The sequence below is a fragment of the Etheostoma cragini genome, chromosome 18 (genome assembly GCF_013103735.1).
Source record: "Etheostoma cragini isolate CJK2018 chromosome 18, CSU_Ecrag_1.0, whole genome shotgun sequence".
NCBI classification, from domain to species: Eukaryota; Metazoa; Chordata; class Actinopteri; order Perciformes; family Percidae; genus Etheostoma; species Etheostoma cragini.
In genome coordinates this window covers 11,651,516-11,670,667 of record NC_048424.1, presented here as the reverse complement: position 1 = coordinate 11,670,667, position 19,152 = coordinate 11,651,516, and the positions used below count along the sequence as shown (strand labels likewise).

The following is a 19,152-nucleotide window of genomic DNA, read 5'->3' as shown; positions in this document are numbered from 1 at the left end:
TGTGCTGAAAGTTCACCCTCAACCCGTTTACAAAATTTGGACAATATGCTGAAAACCTCTTGAGAAAAACACCAATTGGGTTCTTAAACATGTTTCACAAAGGCATGTTTAAGAAAGCTAGTCTCTTTGCTGGTGTAAACACCACATAAATATGAATTATTTTTCACAGCATTCAGTTTTTAATTCAGAGTAAAGCTATGAATCCCTAGAGCACATCATCACTGGAGACTCCAAACCCATTAAACTTTTAAAACACCCTACAAGGTTTAAACTCCTGAGTAGGGATATTTCTTCATCAGCATAACTCTGTCTAGTCTCAGTCTGTCCTCAGATCTTCAGTTTGACAGTAAAACACGTTTATGCTTTTATGTGGCATGCAGAGACCAGTGTATGGCTGGACTCCCCGCAGAAACAGAGCCAAGTCATTCTTCTGATTGTTGTGGAGAAGCAAACATTTCAAGGAAATTGTGTTTGTGCTGCAAAGCTACACTCTTACAAAAAGTTTTTCTTTCACAACATAAAAAAAACTGTGTTTGCAATGTGTACCGCTATTTAGAGAACAATAGTTAAAACCGACAAAACAACCGCATTGTAGCTGTGATTTAAATTCAGCCAGCAACGAAGTGAAATGCAATACACGCCATCTGTAAAAAGTCCTTTCAGCATGAATAACTTACCAGCCTGCATGTATTTCTCCAGGTGTTCTCGTCTCTGTTCGACCTCAGCAGGAGTCAGAGTAAAGATCTTCTTTGGAGGAAATGTAGGCACCACATTGCTGCCATATTCCTTCTTTATCTGTTGGTACGAAACACAGGTCGTAAAGTTGAGGTTGCTTTTAAGCCCTGTTTCAACTAGCCGTTGGAGATCCCGTGCATAACAGACACACGGAGGCACATCTGGAAGCCTGGATGTCTAGTTATTCCAAATTTTCCAGCTTCTTGACTCATTTCTTCCTATTTTTTGTACCATTTGAGGGCTGATAGCTTTGAACCGTGTCGCCACAGACAAAAGCTATAGAACACACTCATCAATAGGAATCCACTGGCACATTTCTTTTCTTGTTATAAAACATTAAAGTCCTGCCCGGTGGCTCGGTGGTTCGCATTTCTGCCTCACAGCAAGTTGGCACGGCAGAGTTGGATCCCCGGTCCGGGCAGGGCCTGTCTGCGTGTTTGTATGTTCTCCCCATGTTTGTGTGGGTTTCCTCCGGGTTCTCCAGTTACCTCCTACTGTTAAAACATGCATGCTAGGTAACTAGGACTACAGTTGAAAATTAGCCGACTGGCTAACACTGGCGCATTTACAGAAATGTTGAGTAATGTGCATTGTCATAATCAAATAAAAATATACAACATAATAACAATAACAATTCTGAAGTTGCAGATTGTGTCTCTATTGTATGGCATGTTGAAAGTTGGCTACAATGGGCGCTAGAGGAAGAGAAGGGATTTTCACCTTAACATAATGCCCGTCGTTATTTTCCGTTCTTTACAGCCAGCACTGGTTGGACATTCAAATCAGCTCTGGTAGCTAGAGACACTAAGCACAGATTAGAGAGTTCCAAAAATCTGAAAGATGCTCACACATCTTTTTAAGCAAAAGTCTCCCCATTTTCACTGTTGGTTATAAACAAGCTCTGGCTTCAGCGGATCTGTGACCTTCCCATAAATCTTTGTGGAAGAGAAAACAAGAGAAACAATTACCATTCAATTTTTTTCCAGCATCACCGGGTAGAGTGCGTGGCCCACAATCACCAGTGTTTTGGGGTCATGTGTACGCCACAAAAAGCCCTGTGGAGTTCTTAAAGATCTAAGTGTGCCTTCCCCACACCATGTTGCTAGGCAACAGCAATTGCAAGACTAGATAACACAGACTTTAGGACGAATATAGTAAAGTTTGGCCCATGCTTGCTTATTTATTAATGTATGAAAACAGGAGATTGGGTGCTTCTTTAGGGCTGTGCCACGGCAAACATTTTCTAGCACAAAGAGCTCACAGGCAGTCAGCTAGAAATCCCCCCCAAAAAGTGTGTTAAGCACTTTCCCAAACAAGTCAATTTCAAACCACAGCACTACACAAAAACAAGTAGATGCTGGATACACTAATTGCTTAATAACAGCTCTAATAACAAATGGTTGCTGTGTAAAGCTTCACTGAGGCAGAGACTAAAACTGCTTGAGTCCAGGGAACTCAACACTTTCCAACAACCGTTCCTTTTCAGATAAAGATGCTTTTTCCAAGCAGGTGAAGTGAAAGAAAGGCCAAGAACATTCCTTCCATGCCACCCACCCCTCCCAACCTCCCCCACAATACTGCCTATTTACATGCAATAGTTTGGAATCTGGAGGAAAAACAGCACAAGACTTCAAGCCGCTGTGGTCGTGACTCAAAGGGATGAGAGGCTGGCGTATTGAGCGTACGACACAAAGACGAGCGAAAGGTCACCCTGGGTGGGCGCGGTGGCATTTAAACAGCGTTCAGCGCACCACACAAGCAGACCGGTCACTCCTGGTCCAAAGCACACTAACAGCAAACGGTATATTGTAATGGCTGATGCCTTACCTGTTCATGGAGGCCAAGAAGTTGACTGTAGCGCACACGACAGTGCAGCACGCCATTTACGTGGATGTTGTAGGCCTGTGGGAAAGAGTGGGGACCAATTAAAATGTGAAGAGATAGATTGGCCTGACATATTACGTCGAAACATATAATCAAAAGCTTGTATCGAACGGTCTGAAAGCTTGTATGTGGAAATGAAATGTATATACACATACGTTGGCAATGCATCAGACCACAGCTGATTTTGAAGATTCATTTCAAGGTGCCTGGTTATATACTTAGTGCAGAAATAAACTGGTAGCTGATAAATGTACTGTAGACATATAGCACTGTAATTTTCACTACAGATTTCCTTGACGATGTCTTAAAACAACCTTCATCCTAAGCCACCTCATCTTATTTTACCGAGTGTTTCCTCTGCCTTCCTTTTCATTAGGAGGACCAGATAGGCTAAGTGAAGTGTGAATCTGATTCAATCAAAGCCTACTGACTTGCAAATTTCAATTTCCAATCAAAACAGCTTCTCCCTGCATACCGCAGACGCCAAAAAAAACTTTGAAAGCAAAGACCAGGGGACTTTATTTCTTTTCTAGAGACACTCCTTGTTTGTTTTGACAGGCAGATATCACTGGTTACTCCTCCGCAAAACCACAATTTGGATTGAGCAGTCCAAATATTGGCTTCCCATCATAGCCAAAGTCAGGAAGTAAATATATTTTTAAAATCAAATGCCTCATTACGCATTGGGAATTATACTAACTCACAAGAGTATGTGAAAAAGTCAAGAAAACAACATAAAAAAGTGATACTTTATGCCCTCAGGAAAAAGATAAATATCTTTTAAGCTTGCCCAAATACAGGTTACTTACAGAACCGCACTCTGAACTATAAAAGGAATTTTGTGTTTTTCACAAGGTACCACAAGTCGGTTTAAATGTATTCTACACTTTGTTGAGAAAATGGCTAAGAAGAAAAACGCTTCTACCACTGAATGTATTGACGATAACTTAAGGTCAACGACTGCCAAGAATTCCTTTCGCAAACATTTGATTAAAAACAATCAGCAGTTGGTATCACCGCCAAAAAAAATCGTTCCATCTTGCTTTCCTTTTGATTGTCACAAGTAACTAAATTACAGATGTTTTTACGAAATTAATTATTTATTTATGAAAAAAAATCTAAAATGGTCTGGACTACTTGTATCAACTGTTATTTGGTAAAGACAATAATACTAGCTTCTTTATCAAATAAAAAAAAAATAGCTTCAGCTTCCACCAGCCTATGTTCAGCTCTGGCAGGAGATGACAGGAAGTAGTCTCTGTATGCTTGGGTGCCAAGGCACAAACTGTCAGTGCTCTAATCTTCCCCTCGTGTATAATGAATAGTTATAGTCAATGTGGTGGGTCATCTGTCAAAACAAAAGAAAATGCTTAAAAGACTCCTGACCACACTGTTGCAGGATTGCACGTGCCTATGCTGACCGACACTGTCCAATCAACAGGAATACAAAGTAAGTACAAACCAAAACTTCTAGAGGGAAAGAGGAAGGCTAAAGAGTTTGGAGAAAGGACAATGAATGAACTAAAAGATGTGTATGTAAGCAGTATCCAGCCAGGAAGGAAGAATGAGTATGCAGAATGTCTTGGCACTATTTGATAACACCCAAAAAAAACAACCTTTTTTTTTGTGAATTGCAAGCAGTTGAATTCAGGGACAAGGGCAACAATGTTTCCCTAGGACATATTGCTCTTTCCTGCAAGCTAGCTCCAAACCAAACATGTAAATAATGTAGAGCTTCATCAGGCCAAAAACACTTTTACCGGAGGAAGATCTAACTGGGAAGAAAACACTGTCTTTTTAATTACATATTGGCTTTAGTGTGCAGGCATTACTCTTATAAAAGCCCTGTACCTACACGTAATGTGTGTATTTACTTCCTTTCACATAATATGATGGATTAAATACATCTTATGTGTAGGATGGAAGTCAATTTCAGTGTGTGGAATTCTTAGCTTATTTGAACACATAACACATTTTAAGAGTCTTCTGTGCAACTCTAAGTTTATACATATTACTCACTGGCAGACGCAGCCTGATACAGGTTTCATGGTTTGCAAAACTATAAACGGATGAACTTGTTCATCTACCAGGCTAAGTCATGACCTGGTCCTCATCCAAAGTAAATCAGTCACTATCACTTACAGTAGCACTTAAGTCTTTCTCTCTTTTACACGCAAAAACATACTGTATTAATATCATGCGAACCAGAAAGAAACTACTAGACAAGAGGAAGTGTGAGCACTAAAAAAAAATACAGATATGTCATGGCTTGCACCATATTTAAAAAAAACTGCAGCCCTTGTTATTTTTAAAAGGCTGTGTGCAAACTCTGCGAATTTGATAGCTTACTGGTTCCAAGGTACACAGCCCATCTCTCAGCATTATAATCAAGCAAAGTCCCTTCCTGTTGCTGGTTACAGGAAGGTCAGGTCACACTGACAGTCACAGGACTGCAAGCTGAGAGGAGAAAAACCGTCACTTTAAAGTTCCCACTGCAGCACAGGCCACAAATGTGCTCAGTTGGGTCGAAACGAGCCAGAGATAGCAGCTGAAATGCTCAATTTAGAATATTGACTTTCAACAGCAAGACTGTGTGTCTACAGAACAATGTGGATGGGAAATAATCTATATAGTTAATAGTTCAAAATGCTAATGCTGCACATAATTCCATGTTCACTAATTCTTCAGAAAAAGTGTATGTCTAGGTTTGTATCCAAAGCTAAATTTGTACTGCTTGAGGCAGCTGGGACACTAAACGCATGGAGTCAAGATGGAAAATCGTAATTTCCAGGTATGTGACATTGAGAACAGCCAGTGTGATGTCACATGGAAATCAGATGTTCCAGATGTTATTTCAAAGCATCTGATAAATATCAGAGTAGGTGCATTCTTCTATAACGCATTTGATAAAAAATTTTAATGAAAACTATAAACCTAATATTCTAAAAGGATCCAAGATAATGTGTTGTTGTAGTGTTTGTTGAAATCATATCCAGAAGTGACAGGAAATACACTTGAACCCAAGCTGTTCCCTAGCAACGTTAGGACTTGTGTCCTTGGGGGAATAGGTCTGGTTTTATAGACATGTTAATAGACACACATTCAGACCAATGATGTGGTCTAAAGCATTAGGCAACACAAGAAAATATAGATATATAGTTGCAAGTAATTGTTTAAACAATACAGCCTCTGCCTCTACACATAAGCCCAACCTATACCGACTGTCTGTGCAGTGTGTGGTTTATGAGAAAGAAACGTTTTAAATATCCCCAAAAGCTTAAAATGTGTTCCGTCTCTTATGCGTCACAGCCGAACTTGACCAACCTGCATGAATTGTCCTCTGAACCCAACATGTCTGCTAATGTGTCAAAGCCCCGCTAGGCGTAGCACCTGTCAGACACAATGGCAATTTAAAGTGCTTTTGATCAGGTATACAACAACATTTAGGAAAATGTGACAAGTGAATAGAATCAAAAGAAAATCAACAGAGTAGAACGATGGGAACCTGCTCTACAACAAGGCAAGCAAGATGGTGGAGCCACCAATGATTGCGGCTCTTGTCAAGGATGTGGTCAAGGCCGCTATTACTGCTAGTTGGGGGACTTGATCAAGTTAAAGCAATGATAACAAGGAGTGTGATATCACTGTGGAAAACGTCAAATAGCACAACGAAATGCCGACTCATACCCGTAAAACAAAAGGGACTCAGTTGTGTCTGAGGAGAGGAATCACATATCAGGCCCCCACACTCTAGTCTCTTCAAGTGGCTTTGACAGGAAATGACAACGTGTCAATTGGTGCCAAATCTAGACACCATGACATTGCATCATTTGGAGCCAATTATGATTATGAGCAAGCTTTACTGTCCTAATGATGCTTTTAATGGCCTCACAGAATCACATTCAGTCTAGGAGGCGGGATGTGTTGGAGGTCAAAAAGACTTGTACTCAACTTCCTCACGTTTTAATTAGAGATAATCCAATACCAATTTTTGCTTCCCGATACCGATTCTGATACCTGTAATTGCCTATCAGCCGATACAGCTCAATAAGCCGATATCAGTGTGCCATATGATTTATTATGTTTTAATAAAAATATACTACTATCCCTGTATGTATGTGATATGATTTCTATCTCTGTTGTCGGTCTGGCTCAGTCTTAGAGTCTTAAACTCTACAACAATGAATGCCACAGAACTCTCTTTTATTATCTAGTTTGACAGTGAGTTATAACGGAAAAATAACTTAAATAAACTACTTTAACATAGAGCTTCTTTAAGGCTTTATTTTATGGTAGGATCGGTGCATAAACTCCAATACTTACCGATATCAGCGATACAGGTATCGGTTCGATACTGGTATCGGAATATCTACAGTTTTAATTAATTAAATCATGTGTATTCGCCTAGATTGTGTCCTTGTGAAAATCAGTAATTGCATATGTGATACAATTTAGCATCTTGTAATCTAACTAAGAGTATAGCTGATTTTGTTTGGCCTATGGTGATGGTCCAGTGTTCATGCTTTCAGAACAGTCAACATAGGCTCGTGCTGCACTGACATTAACCCGACCTGTGGCAAGCTGCAGGATAAAGCGGGTAAAACAAAAACACAAATGCTCATGCTCACCACATAGGTTGATCCATTTTCTCCCGAACGAACCTCCGTTTCGGGTATGGAAAAATGCATTTTAGCTCAAAACACAGCCTGCTGCCTGAAGACAAGTCCTCCAACGCCACAACAGCTTACGATGGAGAAGAGACCACAGTTTCACCACAAACTCCACTGCAGACACTGTCGGCGGTCACTACAGAGGAGGAGGCTCTCGCACGGTGTATCCACTGGTTTGTAGGTCCGGGGAATGGCGTTGCCAGGCTGGAGGAGACTGTTGACGACTTTAATATCTGGCCAACAACTCGTTTACCAACTCGCATTCGCACAAAACTTCTCCCACGTCAGTGTCAAACTTTTCTCACTGCCGTTCCCGCAGCAGCCATGTTGCAAGTGTTAAGTAATTACACCTTCTCTATTGGCGTTAAAATGTCCTTTTCATCCACTTCTAAATAATTCGTGATAGCTTAAATTTACCTACTGTAATATTTAAGTTTCAACGTGTCCAGGTAACTGTAAATTATTAGCGTGACCAGATGAAGTTTCGGGATAAAAGGTGCAGTTGCTTCCTGCAATCCCCACAGCGTCGCAGAGCCGTTGTCAAACCTTTCGAAATATGAGGGGAGACAGTTGCACTTTTTGTGGTTTTGCTTGTTTTTCCTGTCTCCTACTTTGCTGAAAAGAAATCTACACGGCGACGGCTGAAACTCATGGATTAAATGTGATAGAAATCGCAGAGAAAGCAGATGTACCAGCGTAGTCAAGTCATTCTGTGTTCAGTGTACCTAGTGGCCCATCAAAAGGCAATGCAACAATCCTTCTGGGCAAATCCATCTCATTTTCAGCCGGGGGTGGTCCACTCTACGCGGGTAACAAATAAGAGAACACTGGCATGATTTCACTCGCACTCTGTTACACTAAAATTTCTAATCTTATAATATAATGTTATACATATGCCACAAAAAGGTTTTTCTCTATATTTTGACTCTTATAAAATCGTCTAACTTGAAGTCCCCACTTTATTTGGTGCAACACAAAGTGACAGTGAAACATAGACAGTTAAAGAAAAAGCGCAGTCAAAATTCAATACAGTCAGGAAAGAGAATACGTCTAGATTTTGTCAATGATTTTAGAAATTCAATAAAAAAGAATTGTTAATGTTACAAGCTACTTTTTATGGTGGGTCTTGGTGCACAAAAATATATTTTAAATGAGAAAAAATGCTCGAATGCATTGAAGTTTATAGAGAATGTACTTGCATTAAAACATTAAAATTAAACCCATAATTATACAATTGAATTAGCTGCTAAATTAATTATTTGAGCAAATCATCAATTTTTTTGCACAAATAAACAAGCTAAATGCTTACTATATTTATTCACGTGTGTTTATTCTATTTACACTGGCAGATGTCACGTTTAACTCAAGATTGAGTTTATGCGCAACTGTAGCGCAAAATTAAAGTAGACTTGTGGATAACGTGTTGGACCACCTTCCTGTCACATGTCCGCTACAGTAGGATCATATGACTTCAGTCGATGAAAATGAAAGCTGGGTGCAGCCAGCTGAAATCTGTAGTGCTTATATTGGTCTTTAATTTACGTTTTTGCGTAAGTTATCAACTGACTGAGCTGCAGGTAAGACTTGGATTTGGCAATATAGCAGCTGCAGTCTTTATTAGAATAGATCATATATCCAGATATCATTAAAAACAGCGTGTTTCTGTAACGTTAGGTGCCAGCGAGGATGAAAGGGAATATTGTTGTTTACAACCTATTTTGTTGTTGCGTAATGATTTGTAATCACAGGTATGTGAGCTGTGCAACGGTCCAGTCCTAAATGGCTCCGTAGTGGGGCAGTTTTGCGCCACGTCCGCTGGTCGGATAGACGGGCGCTGCTGCTTGAAAAATGACAACACAAGCAACTCTGAACACATCATCGGGTAGGATTTTACTGTCGCTTTCAGGGTCTGTCGGAAATATAAAACTACATTTAACTACGCTAAGATACAAATGACCTGTGATATGGTCAAATTTAACAAATAATGTACAACACCAGTATAAATAAATAAGTTACTAGGCAAAAGGTAAATAAAAGTAAGTATATGATTGTTGTTTTTTAAACATGAAATAATATAAGTAAAAGAGACAAATTATTTCTGTATGTATTTTTGTTTTAGATTTTTAGTAATTAATCAATTTTTTTTTTCTTGTCAATATGATATTCAGGATGCATACCTTCAATTCTTTGGCAAAGTAATCAATTTCACTGTACAGACATAAAAGTGGAACCATTTGGCACGCAAAGGGAAGGTCATTAGAAATGTTTTAGTATTTTTATTTTGCAAAACTACTTTTTTAACTGTTATCATTTCAGAGTATACCTGTGGTCTGGTCATTCTTAATTATGCCCAATTGTTCCTTTTCATAAAAGCTTAGGAGGAGCATTGAAATGAGACATATTGTTGGGTTGGGCCAACCTTTTTTTTCTGCTAAGTTATACATTTGTATATTATTTGTATCTAGGCTGCCAGAGCTAATGATGTAGCCTCAGTTTCAGTTTAATACCAATGACAACGTGCACGCATCTGGAACTTTTAAAAGTAAGATCTGCATGATGTATACGAGTTTGTTCATGATTTAACAAGGTTTTTTGTTTGTATCAGGTTGGATCTGTCCAATTGTTCACTAAGTCATGTGGAAGATCTTCAGGGAGCATCATCAGCTTTAATGATGTATGTACAGTAACTACAGAGTCATACCTTTTCACACAACATAAAGCATAGTTTACAGACAACATAATTTCTTAGTGACTATAGCAGGTTATTTTTAAGGCAAAGAAGAAATCACACAACTACTGTTCATATATGCATGTTGCACATGATAAATAGTTGTAGACTTCTTCACTCCGGCACTCAAGGAAACGTGCACGGGCTATTCCTCAGAATGTTGTTAGTGTTGATAAGATCAGGAGTTTGGAAAGTTTATATTCCTAGCAGCAAATAAAAACAGTCATCCCTCATGCTTGCAAGGACCGAAACTATTCAACTGCTCTTAATAGAAAGAAAGAAATAGAGCTAAAGCAAATCAACTTAACACAAGTACATAATTAAAGCACTTCCTGTATAAGGAATCGGTATGCATGGCTTATTTATTATGTATATCTATTTGGAATAATTTGTCTTTGCCCTTAGAAGTTGTTTACTTTATGAACTTTTGCTTTTTAGAGACCTCTCGCTAAATCCTATTGTCAACATCAGCGCCACAGCATTTCAAGGATTTATTGAGTTAAATTACATGTAAGTGTTCCGTTAAAAAAACTGAAATACGACAGCTGCTCATGTGTATAAAGTCGTATTTTTTAAGTTACTATTTTTCCGCTGTCTTTAGCATTTTGCCACAAGACATAGCTTGTCCTGGCGGCAACGCTTCTTGGGGAAAGGTGGAGGTCAAAGAGGGAAATCGTCTTTGTGAAGGCCAGAAAGACATGTGCAACCAAACGGGACAGCTGTGTAAGTTCCCATCCACTGTGACACATACGATCTAATACTGCGGTAGCCTTCTGATAATACATGACAACTGTTCAACTCCTAATTATACACAATCCTCAGCCGTTAACTGCCCGGAGAACTCCCTCTGCGCCCCCTATGGCCCCGGCTTCTCCGAGTGCAGCTGTACTGACAACTTCTATGGATACAAGTGTCTTCGAGAGGTCAGTTCTGCAAGCAGCTTTATTTGAGCTATTAATTAACTCAAATTAAATTATATTATTTACATTTGTGTATTTATTATTTTAATGAATCAAATTATTGAATAGGGGGAGTTCCCGGCTCTGCAAGTGTTTGGCCCTCTTGGAGCATCTACAGTGGTGATCTCTTTCCTGCTGTGGGTCACCCAGAGACGTAAAGCCAAATCATTGTAAGCTGGGCTGCAGTCGACTTCTTCGTCTGCGATGATCCACTGAGCTGAAACTGAAAGGGAAAATGCTGACACAAAGCCCGAGGTTATCCCCAGGCTTCTTTTAAACATTGTTTTATTCTTCTTTTACGTGACAGATATATTTTATCAAGGTAAAAACTGACATTGACTTTTTTTTTTTTTATACTGCATCATGAGTGCAATTTTAGAGAGAAAATCATTTTAACAAGTTTTACGTTTTTGGCAATAATACCAGTTTAATTATTTTTGACAGTAGTGGTCCGGTCCCGTGTAGTTGACCGACACAAGATACTAATGAAGAGGTTGTGTTGAGGAAAGTTCTGAGGGCTTGCTTGCTGTTAACTGTGCCAAACATGCACTAAATGTGTAAGGGTTTACACAATGGAACTACTGTATATGTCCTGAAGCACATTTGAAAAAAACAATTGTGGAATTTGACAAATTGTTTACTGCATGTTGAACATGTACTCCACTCAGAGCAAAAACCAAGTCAGGTTCACTCTATAAGTCATGACGTGAACCATGTCTGTATTAAGTTAGATTAAAAAAGTGGAACATTGAGTCTGACTACTACAGTATATTTAGTGGTCACCTGCTTTTATGCTGTTAACACTTTTTGGATGTTTCAACTCTAAGAAGAAACTAGGCTCAAAATGTTGTGTCCACTGTTGAGTTACACTGAACTCATCAGCTAAAATGTGTTCTTCAGTCACGTGGTCACATCATGTGGAAAATGTCTCGATGTTGATGGGTGAGTAGTTTTCATGCTTATCAATGATATTCAGGGTTCTAATAAAATGTTACAAACAATACATAAATTGCTTTGCTTGAGTTACCACCATGACAGTATGCTGTTAACAATGGTAACAATGTTACCTAATTGGAAAAGACTCAGCCAAAGTCTTAAGCAGTTCTAGGGCTGCTCAGTGTGAGCTGTGAATAAAATGTTGATTCTTCCAACTTGTTTCCCCCTCATGTACAAGACTAAAATTTGTGCTAACACGAAAGTGTCAAGAACACGAGCGTGATGTGTTGACAAACACAAACAGGGATCCTATACCCCAACAATTTTTTTACCACCTGCTTTACTTATTTTTCTTTATCCTGTTTGATTGATCAGGTCATTAACAACACGGCCGAGGGATTTCCTGGCTCACAAACTCTTCCGAGATGTTGCAGATCCAACTGTAATTAGGGAAGCATTTCTGGCTGGTATAAAATTGCATGCTGTGGTTGACCATGAGTGCGTGTGGAATTGTTCTGCTCTAAATGGCAATTCAATGTTCTGTTGTAAAGAAACCGTTCACAACATGGATCTATTAACATCGGCCCTGTACCCAATATTAAAATGACAGAACTACCCTCCTCACCCCCAGAGAAACAAGCCTCTGTAATTATCCAATCCTATCATAAAAACACACATGGACTCTGGTTAAAAAGCGTATGCCATTTCAGATCTATATATTTATTGCATGCTAAGAGCATGATATTTTGTTTGGTATGCGAGCCTTCAAGCTCACAAACTCCCCAGATCAAAAACACAGAGACTGATTTGAGCGGGAGGTCGTTCACTGGTCCACGTTTTTGACTCGCAGCACCACAGGGACCGAGGTGCACGGGATCATTCCCAGATCCGTGATGACTAAGTCCACGAAATCAGGCGGCGTCACGTCATACACGAGGTTAAGCAGGCCGAGTGAGGGCACATCCTGCCAGTGCTCTAGCTGAGTCTTCCCTTTACGGGTCACGATGAGGTCATCGGGGTCATCTGACAAGGACAGATAAAGATTCATTCTCTAATCTGATGTTCGGAAGAAATCAAATCAATTCACAGGCAGCCTTTGAAATTTCAGATTTATGTTCAACAATTCAACTTGCCGTGGACTATTTTTTTTCCATACCTAGTTCATTGGACACGAAGGAATCTGTCTGCACCCTCTCGCAAAACTTGTAGGTCTCACAACACACCAGTACCGGCACGTTAAAGGCTTTGGCCACCAGAGCTATCTGTGACGTCCCCACGCGAGACATTACGTAACCGTTGGCCAGCAGAGCGTGAGCGCCAAGGAACACCTTCGATACCTATGGAGGCCCAAATTCGAGGTGTTAATATGACAAACACATAAAAAAACAAGAAAGTCAAGAAATTGAAAGTGCTTTGACTAATCTTTCAGTAAATATCAATGCCTGGCTCTCTCTCTACTGAGGCTTGAATGTACCTCTGGAAGAATGTAGGAGACGGCCGAGATAAGGACGTAGGTACAGCTGATGCCTCTCTGGACAAGGCGCCTCAAGGCTTCCCGGCCCTCCAGTCGAGGCCTGCTGTCCACCACGATCACACGGAACTTTATGTTCTTCTCAAAGGCCTCGCACAAGATGTGGTTGACCAGCGACGAGCTGAGCAGAGAAAGCCAGAAGTAGAGAGACGGTGGTGATGTCAGAGGTGAATGTGGAAGGAAGGCGAGAGTTTTAAGGACGAGACAAGAAACGGGGAAGAGAAAGTGTCAGCGTGGTTAAAAAGTAGGATGTTAGGTCTGGATACATGGGTGTTGCATTTATTTTGCTTGACAAACAATGAAGCAATGCTTGGTAACAGGGAACTGCAGACTCTACAGCTAAAACTAAAATTCACAGTTATGACATTTAACATTCTTCCTTGCATGTCAGCTTTCAGAGGCTTACCATCCATAAACTAGGATGACATCTCCATTACTGATCTTTTCTATGGAGGACTTGGCAATAGCTTTAGCAGCAAGGATGATCTTCTCATCAATGTAGCACTTGATAGAGCTCAGCAGTTGGCTCTTTGCCTAAACAGGGAAAGAGAGACTGCGTGAAGGGGGGGAGATGGCAACTTTAAATCAGAAATATTAGGTCTTTTGTATCTATGGAAGACAGTTGCTGCAACGTGTTAACTCTATGATCTCTGGCTGAATTGTGAGAAAAGCAAGCGTTAGAATTACCTCTTCTTCTTTGCATTGACTGGGAATATTGGAGATCTCTTTCTTGATGAATTTGATTGCATTACCCATGCTGGCTGACAGAGGGCGACACTGATTCAAAAAACTGCAAGAGAAATACGTCAAATGAGTAATTTTATTATAAACTGTAACAATTAATTCATGAAGTGACACATAAGGAGAACAGTTAGTAGTCAAACATTTGCAGATTAGGACCAAGTCATGATACATGACTAAACTATTTTTTTTTTTGTACCTGATATAAGGTTTCAGCTTGTTGACCAAGTCTCTAGATAGCTCCTCATTTGGAGGCGTAGTATAGTCCCTTATTACCTGGAGAGGGAAAAACAACATAGCTTTTTAGTTTGTTTACTTTAAATCTGTTCACAATAAAAATGGATGTCAACTTAACATCAGAGAATGCAATTTCTTGAGCTACTGCAGTGGGTGTGCTGGCTGCTGAAAATGTGACGCTGAGCTGCATTGTTGGACGGACGGCCAGGAGCTAAACTTTGCATTGCTTGAAGCTGGATTGTATTGCTGACTTAATTTTGTATGAAGGAGGAATTGAAGGAACCAGTAACAGTAACATTGCAACAATATTGAAGACTTTGAGGAGCGTTTCTCCATCTTGCATTTTCATTGTAAGCAATTATAAACACAACCAAACAAGAGAAACCTTGCTTTTTTGGTCTAAACACAGGAGACAAAGGACAATGGGACGGTAAAGCCTAAGCAGTGTGTGCTCTGTACCTGTTTGAAGGCATGCAGCAGGGCGACAGAGCGAGCGTTGGATCCTGCCACGATGCCCTGTGAATACTGGAGACCCAGGCGAACTATAGCAGGATGAATCACCGTGGAGGGAATGCTGTAACAGACAAAAAACACTCTGATGTTAAATCGTTTTAAGAGATTAAGACAAATTATGGGCACTACATAAATCAAACTCTTAGACAACACAAACAACTCACCGTACTATATGGTATATTGTCAGTTTACCTGAGTTGCTGTGTTAGAGGGGCTTTGCGACTGTACTGGTGGAGATGGGAAAACAGGCTGACTTTGTAGCCGTAGTCTGACCGGAGTGGGATCTGAAATTAGCAGATAAGAGCCGACTGCCGTCAGTTCCCAAGAATTCTGAGGTTAAAACTGACATTGTGAGGTTAGTTAACACACATTCACAGCACAGCCTAGGCAAAATTCCTAATTAGTGGACAACAGCGATAAATATAGGTTGCTATAGAGCCAAATTCATTCATTACCAATTAAAGGCTACTCTCAAATGTTTATCTTTGGCAACACAGAAAACTTCATTTTTATTATGTATGATTTAGTTGTAAATACTCTCCAAACACAAAGATGGAATGCAAACATAAACCCGCACAGCAAACAGCTCAGTGTTGTGGGCAGACATACAAAAAGAACACAACGTTGAACATGTTGCCACCTAAAACAAACACACCCCACCGAGACACCACCTCCGTCTCAATGGACCAAACAATCCGTTTGCACCCTTAACTTTTCAATTCCATCGTGGTAGTCAGTACAATTACAGGTTAGCAAACAAAAACTAGACAAATATCAACGGCACACATTTACATTTAGTAAAGTCAGACCTCTACATTTTTTGCAGCATTGCACCCTGGTGTCTGAAAGAAATGTTAGGCATGATCACATGCAGTTATAACTCATGGTTATGTGAGGTGACAAAACAATAGTTACACCGCCATTTCTTAACACACTGTATTTTAAGGTTGTTGGTGACGGTTCAAGAACTATCATTAAAGAATGAGTAATGACAAGTTATAAATTAACTCAGGAATTACTTTAATTTTACTGAACATGACCAAATATAACTGGAAATGCAAGATCTCCTTGATCACTTTCATTAGGCACGTGCAGCAGACATCATACTATATTTCTGTCTTACACGTTATATGTGACAACCCTTATTCTTCCAGAGTTCTTCTGAAATGTCTAGATTGTGATGTATTGCAAGCAGGACAACTGAAAAGGTGGACCAGTTTAGCTTATATTTAATTTTTTGAAACACATTGTATAGTATGCTATTTGCTACAGGTGTCTTATTAAGACCGCCAGGATCCAGGCAATTCCTGATTGGTATTTGTTATTACCAATAAGACTGATGGGAGTCAACATCTCATTTCAAGATGTTTACAAAAGAATTATACTTATTGCGCTCAAGATTTAAACAAAAAAATGCTATAAACACATAGGATGCTCACAAAATGTATAACTGGCCGTGTAAGCTCATAATGTTAAGGCGAGCGGTCCTAAATCAGACAAAGCGTGCTTTTATGACTGAAGTTTTTTTTAGAGATGACACATAAAGACGCTAACCTGTTGTCTTTCCAATTTCTTTGCCAGTTTCTTTAAAACGCCCGGGTTGTCCACTTGGACGTGTTCTGGGAGCCTCTTTACCACTGGAAACAGAAAAAGTGTGACTTTCTCCACAGTATATGAAGTAGAATTTCAGAGAGTCACTACTTACGCAGACCACCTAGCTACAACAGTACCTGGCTGCAGCTCACTAGGCCCTGCTTTAGGTTTGCTTGTTGCAGCCTGTTTGGAGGCCCTCTCCGCCTCCTGCCGAGCTCTCCTCTCTGCTTTCAATTCTGCTTTACTCTTGGCTGGCTTGTCTGCCAGGGCGGGAGTTTCTGAGACAGGCACAGGAACTGGTGCAGGAGCAGGCACTGCTGAAGGAGCTGCTGAACACACAGTTCAGAATCGCAGAAAGAACATTTCATTCACAAATATCACAGTGTAATCCACTCTCAGATGCTGGCAATTGATGCTCACTGTATAACAATATGCTGTGACAAATTAGTACAACTGTGATCATGTGACACGGTCATTGGTGGTGTTCATATAATATGCACCTTTCTGTGTTGAAGGCTGGGTTGGAGGCTGGGAAGCTGGGGCAGCTGCACTGACAGGCTTCTCTTCTCTGTTCTTCTTCTTCTTCTCACTTTCCTGTGAAGCCTTCTCATCTTTTTTCTCTTTGTTTTTCTTCTGCTGTTTCTTCTCTTTCCTCAGCCGTTGCTTCTCCTCTTTGGTGAGCTCTTTGCCTTCAGTCTATGTATCAAACATGTCAAGCATGGGGTTGAAATTAAATATGTAGCCCTATGAAGACCGTGGAAAACATGCATTAACTTTAGCTACATACTGCTAACCTTTGCTTGATGAACGTCATCTTTAGAACCAGTTTCATCTGTAAAACAACCAATGGATGAGTATATGATTATGGTCAGTTTGTCGCATGCTGTGGTTTTTATGGCAAAGCGCAGTAATGACAGGACCAGTCTTTATTTCCATACCGGTACTTCGGTGACACGTTAGCTGACTGTATCACACTGAACTTGCTAGGTTTGCATCATGCTAACGACAACAGTCACAATACTTGCTGGCTAACGTTGCCATCATCTGCACAGCACAGTGGAACTTAAAACAGACATTCTTGGTTCTGTTCTTTATAAAACTATTTAAAAAGATGATGCAATAGCATCAGGACGTCTGCCGTTAAACTACAAACAACGTACTGTCTGGCGCTCCGTTGACATGCTGGCTATGCTAACGTTAGCAGCACCAGAAAAGGAGAGCCCCTCCCCAACACACACACACACGGAATATAAACAGAAGATATTTTCGCGCTGCGACCACAAGTCGCAGACCACCAAGTTATCATAATACCAAGAAACAGTTAGAAAGTCCAGCTGTTACACACTCCCGAACTCACCTGTCACCCCACTGTCAGCCATGTTTACGATGCTTCTTAACTTCCTCTGCTGCTGAAGAAAACTACAACTCTGGAAACCGTATATCGCCCCCTAGTGGGTGATGTACGTTTTCCTATGTGTCTATGTTCTTCTTACTACCCAAAATAACGTGATTGATTCCACACAACGCTCTTTGGGAAGTACAAAGCTCTACTTTCATCACGTCTGGGGTGTCTTATTCACTTTTTAGCATTTGAAAAAAAAATGGAAGTGGTTTCCAAATAGTATTGAGTAAAAGTTATTTTATAAAGACATATTCCAGTCTGCCCATTAACATACATTCCTTTAATTTTAGTCTGAATAATTCCTAATTTCTGCTTTTCTAACCCAAACATTAGGTATAATTTCCTATAAATGAGGTTATTTTACCATAAATTCCAAAAGTAACAATGAAACTAAAGTTAATAAGTGAGTCTTACGTAGTGTTATATGTCAAAAAAAGTCCCGAACATTGAAAAATGGGACAAAAATTTAAGAAAAAGTTAAAAACATTGATAATAAGCGTCAATAAAACTGTTGATTTTCAATTTTGACGGGAAGACAACACAAGGGTTAAATTAAGTTATTACGATGAGTTTCTAAGACAGGATAGTTTCTTCAGAGACCTCCAGTTTGTCTTGTCAGCCTTGACTACATTTTCACCAAAAACACCAAACATCACTGAACATAATCAGTATTATTGTTAGAAGCATAAAGGCCGTCATGGTTCTGAATCCTCTGGTATAGACACAGGGCGCAGTGTCAGTCTCGACTGATATGTAATTTGACTCAAGGGTTTTTAACAAGCAATCAATCACACAAATAAGGAAAAGAGGATGTTACATCTTGTAAATGAAATCCAAGACTTTGGGTGTTATCAATGCACATACTGTTTGGTGATTATGTTTGTAATAATTGTAGTGTCTGTAGTTTTTGTCCGATTTCCTTAATGACTTCTACTATCAGACTTAATATTATGAGATGCGGCTGTGTATATAGATGGCTAGTCACACTTCACAAAAAAATAAACATTTCATATTAAGCAATTCCCTTCACAGGTGACTCAATTTAAATTTGTTTCCTGCTGCCTTTTTGACACAGACATATGACAAAGACTACAGTTTCACACAGCATAATCCTATTAATGGAAAACAGCGTCATCATAACCATATTATTACTTATCATTATAAATTTATAGTCACCAAGTCTCACTAAGTCTCATTTCCCCTTGGGTCGAGGTATTTTAAAT

At 39.8% G+C, this 19,152-nt stretch overlaps 3 protein-coding genes across 8 annotated transcripts in view; 1 reads left to right on the top strand and 2 right to left on the bottom strand.

Annotated features, from left to right (window-relative positions):
- snx17 (sorting nexin 17) overlaps window positions 1-8,045 on the bottom strand; it is a 28,968-nt gene extending 20,923 nt beyond the window's left edge. The window contains exons 1-3 of one of the 2 annotated variants that reach the window (XM_034900039.1): window positions 7,248-8,045; window positions 2,563-2,637; window positions 678-795 (exon numbers count right to left, since the gene is read on the bottom strand). In XM_034900039.1, coding sequence (XP_034755930.1) covers window positions 678-795; window positions 2,563-2,637; window positions 7,248-7,307 — 253 coding nt within the window. In that variant the 5' untranslated portion in view covers window positions 7,308-8,045. The remainder of the gene's footprint in view (window positions 1-677; window positions 796-2,562; window positions 2,638-7,247) is intronic. The other variant, XM_034900040.1, reaches the window with a different exon arrangement.
- Window positions 8,046-8,695: 650 nt separating this feature from the next.
- On the top strand, window positions 8,696-11,969 carry atraid (all-trans retinoic acid-induced differentiation factor). Its single transcript, XM_034900054.1, has 7 exons — window positions 8,696-8,866; window positions 9,038-9,171; window positions 9,895-9,963; window positions 10,456-10,527; window positions 10,619-10,740; window positions 10,840-10,940; window positions 11,046-11,969. The coding sequence occupies exons 1-7, from the start codon at window positions 8,768-8,770 to the stop codon at window positions 11,148-11,150; spliced, it is 702 nt and encodes a 233-aa protein (XP_034755945.1). The 5' UTR covers window positions 8,696-8,767; the 3' UTR covers window positions 11,151-11,969.
- Window positions 11,970-12,599: 630 nt separating this feature from the next.
- Window positions 12,600-18,002, bottom strand: eif2b4 (eukaryotic translation initiation factor 2B, subunit 4 delta). Of its 5 annotated transcripts, none has more exons than XM_034900029.1 (14): window positions 17,885-18,002; window positions 17,322-17,359; window positions 17,028-17,223; window positions 16,665-16,853; window positions 16,489-16,571; window positions 15,744-15,776; window positions 15,127-15,218; window positions 14,881-14,995; window positions 14,384-14,460; window positions 14,131-14,233; window positions 13,850-13,977; window positions 13,387-13,564; window positions 13,069-13,249; window positions 12,600-12,935 (listed from the first exon to the last, which is right to left on the bottom strand). In XM_034900029.1, exons 1-14 carry the CDS (start codon window positions 17,904-17,906, stop codon window positions 12,736-12,738), a joined length of 1,635 nt encoding a protein of 544 aa, XP_034755920.1. In that variant the 5' UTR covers window positions 17,907-18,002; the 3' UTR covers window positions 12,600-12,735. The 5 variants fall into 5 exon arrangements, with proteins under 5 accessions (XP_034755920.1, XP_034755921.1, XP_034755922.1 ...); XM_034900030.1 differs by having other exon boundaries at window positions 16,665-16,844; XM_034900031.1 differs by having other exon boundaries at window positions 16,665-16,841.
- Window positions 18,003-19,152: the final 1,150 nt, after the last annotated feature.